At 50.1% G+C, this 12957-nt stretch overlaps 1 protein-coding gene across 1 annotated transcript in view; it reads right to left on the bottom strand.

Annotated features, from left to right (window-relative positions):
- The window catches only part of LOC115121466 (ciliary neurotrophic factor receptor subunit alpha-like), a 219896-nt gene extending 212628 nt beyond the window's left edge, over nt 1–7268 (bottom strand). The window contains exon 1 of the mRNA XM_065017119.1: nt 6835–7268. Coding sequence (XP_064873191.1) covers nt 6835–6916 — 82 coding nt within the window. The 5' untranslated portion in view covers nt 6917–7268. The remainder of the gene's footprint in view (nt 1–6834) is intronic.
- Nucleotides 7269–12957: the final 5689 nt, after the last annotated feature.

Here is a 12957-nt window from a genome sequence, read left to right as displayed (position 1 = left end):
CTTTCGCTGAAAAGCCTATTTGAAATCGGACACTTTGGTGGGAATAACAACAAGATTACCTTTACCTTTAAAATGATATCAGACACATGTATGTTTTAGGAATTGTAATTATGAGATTTCTGTGGTTTGAATTTGGCTCCCTCTATTTTCACTGGTAGTTGTCATATCGATCCCGGTATTGGGATTGCCACCATAACAAGTTAAATAAAGTCCACCTGTGTGCAATCTAAGTGTCACATGATCTCAGTAAATATACACCTGTTCTGAAAGGACCCAGAGTCTGCAACACCACTAAGCAAGTGGCATCACCAAGCAAGTGACACCATGAAGACGAAGGAGCTCTCCAAACAGGTCAGGGACAAAGTTGTGGAGAAGTACAGATCAGGGTTGGGTTATAAAAACATATCAGAAACTTTTCACATCCCACGGGGCACCACTAAATCTATTATTAAAAAATTGAAAGAATATGGCAACACAACAAACCTGCCAAGAGAGGGCCGCCCACCAAAACTCACGGACCAGGCAAGGAGGGCATTAATCAGAGAGGCAATAAAGAGATCAAAGATTAAAACTTTTTTTTTACCTTTATTTAACTAGGCAGGTCAGTTAAAGAACAAATTCTTATTTTCAATGACGGCCTAGGAACAGTGGGTTAACTGGTCTAGGAACAGTTGGTTAACTGCCTGTTCAGGGGCAGAGCGACAGATTTGTACCTTGTCAGCTCGGGGGTTTGAACTTGCAACCTTCCGGTTACTAGTCCAACGCTCTAACCACTAGGCTACCCTGCTGCCCCAATCTCCCTGAAGGAGCTGCAAAACTCCACAGCGGAGATTGGATTATCTGTCCATAGGACCCCTTTAAGCCGTACACTCCACAGAGCTGGGCTTTATGGAAGAATGGCCAGAAAAAAGCCATTGCTTAAAGATAAAAAGAAGCAAACACATTTGGTATTCACCAAAAGGTATGTGGGAGACTCCCCAAACATATGGAAGAAAGTACTCTGGTCAGATGAGACGAAAATGTGGATTTTTGGCCATCAAGGAAAACGCTACATCTTGCGCAAACCCAACAACTCTCATCACCCAGAGAACACCATCACCACAGTGAAGCATGGTGGTGGCAGCATCATGCTGTGGGGATGTTTTTCTTCGGCAGGGAATGGGGAACTGGTCAGAAGTGAAAGAATGATGGACAGCATTAAATACAGGGAAATTCTTGAGAGAAATCTGTTTCAATCTTCCAGAGATGTGAGACTGGGATGGAGGTTCACCTTCCGCAGGACAATAACCCTAAGCATACTGCTAAAGCAACACTCGAGTGGTTTATGTGGAAATATTTAAATGTCTTGGAATGGCCTAGTTGAAGCCCAGACCAGAATCCAATTGAGAATCTGTGTAATGACGTAAAGACTGCTGTACACCAGTAGAACCCATCCAACTTGAAGGAACTGGATAAGTTTTCCCTTGAAGAATGGGCAAACATCCCAGTGGCTAGATGTGCCAAGCTTATAGAGACATACCCCAAGAGACTAGCAGCTGTAATTGCTGCAAAAGGTGGCTCTACAAAGTATTGACTTTGGGGGGGGGGTGAATGTAGACTCAAGTTTTCAGTCTTTTGTCTTATTTCTTGTTTGTTTCACAATAAAACATATGTTGCATCTTCAAAGTGGTAGGCATGCTGTGTAAATGAAACGATACAAAGCCCCCAAAAATCTATTTTAATTCCAGGTTGTAAGGCAAAAAAATTGGAAAAATGCTAAGGGGGTGAATGTACCTGCCAACACAGAGACATGTGACAATCTGTACAGTAGCACCATCTGTTTGTCGCTGTGTTACCTCTAGTTAGCTGCCAACACAGAGACAGACAGACAGACAGACACACACACACTCCTAGCCTGGAGTGCTCAGAAGCACCCTAGCAGTCTAAGCTCTCCCTTCCACCCTCCATCCCTTGCTACTACCCCCTCTCATCCTATATCTGTGTATGACCTCGTTTTTATTTTATTTTTATTTCACCTTTATTTAACCAGGTAAGCCAGTTTAGAACAAGTTCTCATTTACAACTGTGACCTGGTCAAGATAAAGCACACACAAACAACAACACAGAGTCAATAACACAATAGAAAAAAAATAAAGTCTATATACAGTGTGTGCAAATGGAGGTAAAGCAATAAATAGGCCATTGTAGCAAGTAATTACAATTTAGCAGATTAACACTGGAGTCATACATGAGCAGATGATGATGTGCAAGTAGAAATGCTGGTGTGCAAAGAGCAGAAAAGTACATAAAAACAATATGGGGATGAGGTAGATAGATTTACAGATGGACTGTGTACAGCTGCAGCGATCAGGTTAGCTGCTCAGATAGCTGATGTTTAAAGTTAGTGAAGGGAAAATAAATCTCCAGCTTCGGCGATTGTTGCAATTTGTTCCAGTCATTGGCAACAGAGAACTGGAAGGAAAGGCGGCCAAAGGAGGTGTTGGCTTTGGGTGTGACCAGTGAGATATACCTGCTAGAACACGTGCTACGGGTGGGTGTTGTTATCGTGACCAGTGAGCTGAGATAAGACAGAGCTTTATCTAGCATAGACTAATAGATGACCTGGAGCCAGTGGGTCTGGCGACGAATATGTTGCCAGAGCCAGCCGACTACAGCATACAGTCGTGGCCAAAAGTTTTGAGAATGACACAAATATTAATTTTCACAAAGTCTGCTGCCTCAGTTTGTATGATGGCAATTTGCATATACTTCAGAATGTTATGAAGAGTGATCAGATGAATTGCAATTAATTGCAAAGTCCCTCTTTGCCACACAAATGAACTGATTCCCCAAAAAACATTTCCACTGCATTTCCGCTCTGCCACAAAAGGACCAGCTGACATCATGTCAGTGATTCTCTCGTTAACACAGGTGTGAGTGTTGACGAGGACAAGGCTGGAAGCTTCAAAAGGAGGGTGGTGCTTGGAATCATTGTTCTTCCTCTGTCAACCATTGTTACCTGCAAGGAAACACGTGCAATCATCATTACTTTGCACAAAAAAGGGCTTCACAGGCAAAGATATTGCTGCCAGTAAGATTGCACCTAAATCAACCATTTATCAGATCATCAAGAACTTCAAGGAGAGCGGTTCAATTGTTGTGAAGAAGGCTTCAGGGCGCCCAAGAAAGTCCAGCAAGCGTCAGGACCATCTCCTATAGTTGATTCAGCTGCGGGATCGGGGCACCACCAGTACAGAGCTTGCTCAGGAATGGCAGCAGGCAGGTGTGAGTGCATCTGCACACACAGTGAGGCAAAGACTTTTGAAGGATGGCCTGGTGTCAAGAAGGGCAGCAAAGAAGCCACTTCTCTCTGGGAAAAACATCAGGGATGGACTGATATTCTGCAAAAGGGATTGGACTGCTGAGGACTGGGGTCATTGTCTCTGATGAATCCCCAGTCCGATTGTTTGTGGCATCCGGAAAAAAGCTTGTCCGGAGAAGACAAGGTGAGTGCTACCATCAGTCCTGTGTCGTGCCAACAGTAAATAATCCTGAGACCCTTCATGTGTGGGGTTGCTTCTCAGCCAATGGAGTGGGCTCACTCGCAATATTGCCTAAGAACACAGCCATAAATAAAGAATGGTCCCAACACATCCTCCGAGAGCAACTTCTCCCAACCATCCAGGAACAGTTTGGTGACGAGCAATGCCTTTTCCAGCATGATGGAGCACCTTTGGTTTGGGAAAAAAACATCAATATTTTGGGTCCATGGCCAGGAAACTCCCCAGGCCTTAATCCCATTGAGAACTTGTGGTCAATCCTCAAGAGGCGGGTGAACAAACAAAACCCCACAAATTCTGACAAACTCCAAGCATTGTTTATGCAAGAATGGGCTGCCATCAGTCAGGATGTGGCCTATAAGTTAATTGACAGCATGCCAGGGCAGATTGCAGAGGTCTTGAAAAAGAAGGGTCAAAACTGACTCTGCATCAAATTCATGTAATTGTCAATAAAAGCCTTTGATACTTATGAAATGCTTGTAATTATACTTCAGTATTCCATAGTAACATCTGACAAAAATATCTGAAGACAAAAGAAGCAGCAAACTTTGTGGAAATTAATATGTGTGTCATTCTCAAAACTTTCGACCACAACTGTACAGGTTGCAGTGGTGGGTGGTAGATGACAAAAGAGACGGCACTGTGATAGACTGCATCCAGTTTGCTGAGTAGAGTGTTGGAGGCTATTTTGTAAATGGCATCGCCGAAGTCGAGGATCGGTAGGATAGTCAGTTTTTCTAGGGTATGTTTGGCAGCGTGAGTGAAGGAGTCTTTGTTGCAAAATAGAAAGACGATTATAGATTTTATTTTGGATTGGAGATGTTTAATATGAGTTTGGAAGGAGAGTTTACAATCTAGCCAGACACCTAGGTTATTGTAGTTGTCCACATATTCTAAGTCACAACCGTCCAGAGTAGAGGTCGACCGATTAAATCGGAATTAGGGCCGATTTCAAGTTTTCATAACAATCGGAAATCTGTATTTTTGGGCGCCGACTTGCCGATTTTGTAAAAGTATTTTTTAAATTTTTTTATACCTTTATTTAACTCGGCACGTCAGTTAAGAACACATTCTTATTCACAATGACGGCCTAGGAACGGTGGGTTAACTGCCTTGTTCAGGGGCAGAACGACAGATTCTCACATTGTCAGCTCGGGGATCCAATCTTGCACCCTTACAGTTAACTGGTCCAACGCAATAGCGACCTGCCTCTCTCTCGTTGCACTCCACAAGGAGACTGCAAGTTATGTGAATGCAGTAAGCCAAGGTAAGTTGCTAGCTAGCATTAAACTTATCTTACAAAAAACAATCAATCATAATCACTAGTTAACTACACATGGTTGATGATATTACTAGATATTATCTAGCGTGTCCTGCGTTACATATAATCTGACTGAGCATACGAGCATACAAGTATCTAAGTATCTGACTGAGCGGTGGTAGGCAGAAGCAGGCACGTAAACATTCATTCAAACAGCACTTTCGTGCGTTTTGCCAGCAGCTCTTGCAGCTCTTTGTTGTGCGTCAAACATTGCGCTGTTTATGACTTCAAGCCTATCAACTCCCGAGATGAGGCTGGTGTAACCAAAGTGAAATGGCTAGCTAGTTAGCGAGCGCTAATAGCGTTTCAAACGTCACTTGCTCTGAGCCTTCTAGTAGTTGTTCCCCTTGCTCTGCATGGGTAACGCTGCTTCGATGGTGGCTGTTGTCGTTGTGTTGCTGGTTCGAGCCCAGGGAGGAGCGAGGAGAGGGACGGAAGCTGTACTGTTACACTGGCAATACTAAAGTGCCTATAAGAACATCCAATAGTCAAAGGTTAATGAAATACAAATGGTATAGAGGGAAATAGTCCTATAATAACTACAACCTAAAACTTCTTACCGGGGAATATTGAAGACTCATGTTAAAAGCAACCACCAGCGTTCATATGTTCTCATGTTCTGAGCAAGGAACTGAAACGTTAGCTTTCTTACATAGCACATATTGCACTTTTACTTTCTTCTCCAACACTTTGATTTTTGCATTATTTAAACCAAATTGAACATGTTTCATTATTTACTTGAGGCTAAACAGTTTTTATTGATGTATTATATTAAGTTAAAATAAGTGTTCATTCAGTATTGTTGTAATTGTCATTATTACAAATAAATAAATAAATAAAAATCGTCCGATTAATCAGTATCGGCTTTTTTGGTCTTCCAATAATCGGTATCGGTATCGGCGTTGAAAAATCATTATCGGTCAACCTCTAGTCCAGAGTATTGATGCTAGTCGGGCAGGTGGTTGCGAGCAGCGAACGGTTGAAAAGCATGCATTTAGTTTTACTTGCATTTACTTGTGACAGAGGAGACAGTCCTCTGCTGCTCAGAGGGGAGAGAGGAGGAAGGAGAGAGGAATGGAGGATGGGAGAGAGGAGGGCCTCTGAGGTCTCACTCAGCCTCCAAACCCCATAGTCAGGTGACATGGAGCAGGCTCTGAGCTCTGAGAACACAATACACTATGTTCTGATCCAAACAGAGACCGAAGGACAGAACCAAATAGAAGGGACAACAACAACACTGACAACATCAACAACAATAACGCTGACAACAACAACAACAACAAGCTGGTGAAGTTGCTACCCAACAGGACAACCATGGCAACAGCAACAATGACGCTGACAACAACAACAACGACAACACTGACAACAACGACAACAACAACGCTGACAAAAACACTGACAAACAGTACTGACAGCAACAACAACAACAACAACACCAACAACAACACTAACAACAACACTGTCAACAACAACAATACTGACAACAACAATGGTGACAACAATACTGACAACAACAACAATACTGACAACAACAACAATACTGACAACAACAACAACACTGACAACAACAGTACTGACAGCAACAACAACAACAACACCAACAACAACACTGACACAAACAACACCGCTGATAACAACAACACCACTGACAACTACACTGACAAAAACAACAACAACAATGCTTCCAACAACAACAACAACAAACAACAAGAATGGCGTTGACAAGAAGAACAAAAACACCAACAACAACAATTACAACAAAAACAACCTTGACAACACTGATACAAAGAACACCGCTGACAAAAACAACAACAACACTGATACAAACAACAACGCTGACAACAACAACAACGCTGACAACAACAACAACGCTGGGTAAAAGCAGTGAGATAGATAGAGATAGATGGATAGATGGATAGATGGATAGATGGATGGATGGATGGGTAGTTGTAGTAGGAGTGTGTTGGTTCTTACCTGTCTGGTTGCGTCTCTGCGCGTATGCCACCACCACAGCAGCTAGCACTACACAGCACAGCAACGTTACGGTGTTGGCCATCTGGAGACAGAGACACAGAGGAGCATGTCAGAGTCCTGCTGGGTCAGGGAGGGGCGGGACTGCACGGTCAGTCTGGAGGGAGACGGTTAGCGCCTCAGAGCTGAAGCACAGGCTTTCCCCTTCTCTCTCTGTTTCCTTTTACTATCACTCTTTATCTGCTTCTCTCTTTCTCACTCTCTCTCTCAGTCACTATCTCTCTGCCTCTATCTCCCCCCTCTGCCTTGCTCACTCAATCTATCACTCTCTGCTTCTCTCTCTCTCTCTCTCTCTCTCAATTCAATTTAAATTTAGGGGGCTTTATTGGCATGGGAAACATATGTTTACATTGCCAAAGCAAGTGAAATAGATAATATTCTCTCTCTCTCTCTCTCTCTCTCTCTCTCTCTCTCTCACTGTCTCTGTCTCTGTCTCTGTCTCTCTCTCTCTCTCTCTGTCGCTGTTTGTCCGTCCTCCTTCCTATGCATTGTTCAGCTAATCTGTGGGAGGGCCATCCCCGGGCAGGGTGAGGCAGCAGCAGCTCTTAAAGGACCAGCAGGCAGCCTGTAGGCGGTGGTAGAAAAATTACCCAATTGTCATCCGTGAGTACACGTAAAGATAACTTAATAGAAAATTAGTCAAGTGAAAGTGAAAGTCACCCAGTAAAATATAACTTGAGTAAAACTCTAAACGTATTTGGTTTTAAATACACATAAGTATAAAAGTTAATGTAATTGCTAAAATATACTTAAGTATCAAAAGTAAAAGTATGATTGACCCAGTGTCGTCCCGATTTGGCATTGGTAGGCCGTCACTGTACCACATCTCCCCCACATCTCCCCCATCTCCCCCATCTTCCCCTCATCTCCCCACATCTCTCCCCCCACATCTCCCCTCCCCACATCTCCCCACATCATCTCCCCCCCCACATCTCCCCCATCCTCCCCACATCTCCCCACATCTCTCCCCACATCTCCCCACATCTCCCCCCATCTCCTCCCCACATCTCCCCACATCTCTCCCCACATCTCCCCTCCCCACATCTCCCCACATCTCCCCCCACATCTCCTCCCCACATCTCCTCCCCACATCTCCCCCACATCTCCCCACATCTCCCCTCCCCACATCTCCCCCACATCTCTCCCCCATCTCCCCACATCTCCCCACATCTCCCCACATCTCCTCCCCACATCTCCCCACATCTCCCTCCCCACATCTCCCCCCATCTCTCCCCACATCTCCCCACATCTCCCCCACATCTCCCTCCCCACATCTCCCCCACATCTCCCTCCCCACATCCCTCCCCACATCTCCCCACATCTCCCCCATCTCCTCCCCACATCTCCCCCCATCTCCCCCCACATCCCCACATCTCCCCCACATCTCCCCTCCCCACATCTCCCCACATCTCCCCCCCCACATCTCCCCTCCCCACATCTCCCCCACATCTCCCCCCACATCTCCTCCCACATCTCGCCCCCACATCTCCCCTCCCCACATCTCCCCCCCCCCCCACATCTCCTCCCCACATCCCCCCACATCTCCCCCACATCTCCTCCCCACATCTCCCCACATCTTCCCTCCCCACATCTCCCCTCCCCACATCTCCCCTCCCCACATCTCCCCTCCCCACATCTCCCCCCCATCTCCCCACATCTCTCCCCCACATCTCTCCCCCCACATCTCCCCTCCCCACATCTCCCCCCACATCTCCCCACATCTCCCTCCCCACATCTCCCCCACATCTCCCCCACATCTTCCCCACATCTCCCCCACATCTCCTCCCCACATCTCCCCCACATCTCCTCCCCACATCTCCCTCCCCACATCTCCCCCCACATCTCCTCCCCACATCTCCCCCACATCTCCCCCACATCTCCCCCACATCTCCCCTCCCCACATCTCGCCCCCACATCTCCCCTCCCCACATCTCCCCCACATCTCCCCCACATCTCCCCACATCTCCCCACATCTCCCCCCCACATCTCCCTCCCCACATCTCCTCCCCACATCTCCCACATCTCCCTCCCCACATCTGCCCTCCATCTCCCCCCATCTCCCCCACATCTCCTCCCCACATCTCCCCCATCTCCCCACATCTTCCCCCACATCTCCCCCACATCTTCCCCCTGCCTTCTCCCCCCACATCTCCCCCCCACATCTCCCCACCCACATCTTCCCACCCCACATCTCACCCCCCACATCTCCCCACCCCACATCTTTCCACCCCACATCTCCCCCCTTCCCCCCCATTTCCCCCACATCTCCCCCCCACATCTCCCCCCCCATCTTCCCACATCTCCCCCACATCTCCTTCCCACATCTCCCCACATCCCCCCCCCCCACATCTCCCCCCACATCTCCCCCACATCTCCCTCCCCACATCTCTCCCCACATCTCCCCCTCCCACCCCACATCTCCTCCCCACATCTCCCCTCCCCACATCTCCCCCACATCTCCCCTCCCCACATCTCCCCTCCCCACATCTCCCCCCCCACATCTCCCCCCCACATCTCCTCCACATCTCCTCCCCACATCTCCCCCACATCTCCTCCCCACATCTCCCCCCACATCTCCCCCACATCTCCCCTCCCCACATCTCCCCCATCTCCCCCCCATCTCCTCCCCACATCTCCCCTCCCCACATCTCCCCACCTCCCATCCCCCCATCTTCCCCCACATCTCCCCCCCACATCTCCCCTTCCCCACATCTCCTCCACATCTCCCCTCCCCACATCTCCCCCCCACATCTCCCCTCCCCCATCTCCCCACATCTCCCCTCCCCACATCTCCCCCATCTCCCCACATCTCCCTCCCCATCATCTCCCCTCTCCCCACATCTCCCCCACATCTCCCCCCACATCTCTCCCCCACATCTCCCCACATCTCCCCCCCACATCTCCCCCATATCCCCCATCTCCCCACATCTCCTCCCCACATCTCCCTCCCCACAACTCCCCACATCTCCCCCATCTCCTCCCACATCTCCCCCATCTCCCCCACATCTCCCCTCCCCACATCTCCCCTCCCCACATCTCCCCCACATCTTCCCCCACATTCCCCACATCTCCCCCTCCTTTCCCCCACATCTTCCCCATCTCCCCATCACATCTTCCCACCCCACATCTCCCCCGTCTTCCCCCACATTTCCCACATCTCCCCCACATCTCCCCCACATCTTCCCCACATCTCCCCCACATCTCCTTCCCACATCCCCCACATCACCCCACCCCACATCTTCCCACCCCACATCTCTCCCTCCACATCTTCCCCCCACATCTCCCCACATCTTCCCCCCACATCTCCCCCCACATCCCCCCCCATCTCCCCCACATCTCCCCCCACATCCCCCCACATCTCCCCCGTCTCCCCCACATTTCACCCCACATCTCCTCTCCCACATAACCTCACATCTCCCCACCCCCATCTCCCCCCACATTCCCCCCCACATCCCCTCCCACATCACCCCCATCTCCCCCACATCTTCCCCCATCTCCCCCCACATCTCCTTCCCCATCTCCCCCACATCAACCCACCCATCATCTTCCCACCCCACATCTCCCTCCACATCACCCCCACATCTCCCCCCACATAACCCCCCATCTCCCCCCCACATCTCCCATCTCCACACCCCACATCTCCCTCCACACATACACCCCCATCTCCCTCCCACATCTCCCCTCCCACAACACCCCCATCTCCCCCACCTTCCCCACATTTCACCCCACATCTCCTCTCCCACATAACCCACATCTCCCTCCCACATCTCCCCCACATCTCCCTCCCCACATCTCCCCCATCTCCCCACATCTCCCCTCCCCATCTCCCCCACATCTCCCCCATCTCCCCCACATCTCCCCCACATCTCCCCCCACATCTCCCCTCCCCAAATCCCCCCACATCTCCTCCCCACATCACCCCCATCTCCCCTCCCCACACCACCCATCTCCCCCCCACATCTCCACACAACACCACCCCATCTCCTCCACTCCCCACATCTCCCCCACACTCACCCCCATCTCCCCTCCCACAACACCACCCATCTCTCCCCACATCTCCTCCACACAACACCACCCATCTCCCCTCCACACATCACCCCCATCTCCCTCCCCACATCACCCATCCCATCTCCCCACATCTCCCCCTCCCCACATCTCCCCTCCCCCACAACTCCCCCATCTCCCCCCCATCTTCCCCCACATCTCCCCCACATCTCCCCGTCTTCCCACATCTCCTCCACATCTCCCTCCCATCTCCCCCACATCTCCCTCCCACATCTCCCCTCTCCCATCTCCCCCACATCTCCCACATCTCCCCCATCTCCCCCACATCTCTCCCCACATCTCCTCCCCACAACTCCCCACATCCCCCACATCTCCCCCACATCTCCCCTCCCCACATCTCCCTTGCCACATCTCCCCCCACATCTGGTCCCTTGGAAATATAACCCCCATCTTGTGGACATGTCTCCCTCTCCATCTAGAAGACCTCAATACAACTCCCACATCTCCCCCTCCCCATTTTCTCCCCCATCTCAATGGAAACATCTCCCCCTCCCACATCTCCCTCCCCACAACTCCCCAACATCTCCCCCACATCTTACCCCTTGGAAATCTCCCCGTGCACATCTCACCTAAAATTGGTTTCCCCCCACATCTTCCCCCACATCTCCCCACCCCACATCTTCCCACCCTACATCTCCCCCCGTCTTTCTTGAGATGAATTTCCCCACATCTCCCCCCACATCTCCTATCCACATCTTCCCCACATCTCCCCCCACATCTCCTTCCCACATCTCCCCCATCGCCCCCACCCTACATCTTCCCACCCCATCTCCCCTCCCACATCTCCCCCCCACATCTTGACCCCCCATCTGGGACCCCCACATCTTCCCCCACATCTCCCCCCCCACATCTGCCCCTCTTGACACTACATTTCCCTTTGGATGACACCCACATCTAGCTCCCCACATCTCCCCCCACATCTCTGGGTCTTGGATGACCCCACATTTCACCCCACACATCTCCTCTCCCACATAACCTCACATCTCCCCATGACATCTCCCCACATCTCCCTGGATGACATCTCCCCCACATCTCCCCCCATCTCCCCTGACCCCACATCTTATAGCATCTCCTTTGGATGACATCTCCCCACATCTCCCCACATCTCCTAGCTGGGACCCTTTGGATGACCCCACATCTCTGGGACCCTTTGGATGACATCCCCCCCACATCTCTCCCACATGACCCCCATCTCCTTTGGATCCCCACATCCCCCCACATCTGGGACCCCCACATGTTCCTCTCCTTTGGATGACATCTCCCCCACATCTCCCTCCCTACATCTCCCCTCCCCACATGTCCCCCAGCACTCCTCCACATCTCCCCACATCTCCTCCCCACATCTCCCCCACATCTCCCCACCCCACATGACCCACATCTCCCCCACATCTCCCTCCTTTGGATGACACTCCCCCAGCTGGGACCTCCCTCCCCACATCTCCCCACATCTCCCCACATCTCCCCTGGGACCCCCCACACTATAGCCCCCATCCCCCATCTGGGACTCCTTGGATCTCCCCCACATCTGGGACCCCCTACATCTCCCCCCCACATGACCCTACATGTTTAGCTGGGACCCTTTGGATGACACTACATGTTATAGCTGGGACCCTTTGGATGACACTACATGTTGTAGCTGGGACCCTTTGGATGACACTACATGTTATAGCTGGGACCCTTTGGATGACACTACATGTTATAGCTGTGACCCTTTGGATGACACTACATGTTATAGCTGGGACCCTTTGGATGACACTACATGTTGTAGCTGGGACCCTTTGGATGACACTACATGTTATAGCTGGGACCCTTTGGATGACACTACATGTTGTAGCTGGGACCCTTTGGATGACACTACATGTTATAGCTGGGACCCTTTGGATGACACTACATGTTATAGCTGGGACCATTTGGATGACACTACATGTTATAGCTGGGACCCTTTGGATGACACTACATGTTATAGCTGGGACCCTTTGGATGACACTACATGTTATAGCT

The sequence above is a fragment of the Oncorhynchus nerka genome, linkage group LG4 (genome assembly GCF_034236695.1).
Source record: "Oncorhynchus nerka isolate Pitt River linkage group LG4, Oner_Uvic_2.0, whole genome shotgun sequence".
NCBI classification, from domain to species: domain Eukaryota; kingdom Metazoa; phylum Chordata; class Actinopteri; order Salmoniformes; family Salmonidae; genus Oncorhynchus; species Oncorhynchus nerka.
This window is presented reverse-complemented; position numbering and strand designations above follow the sequence as displayed.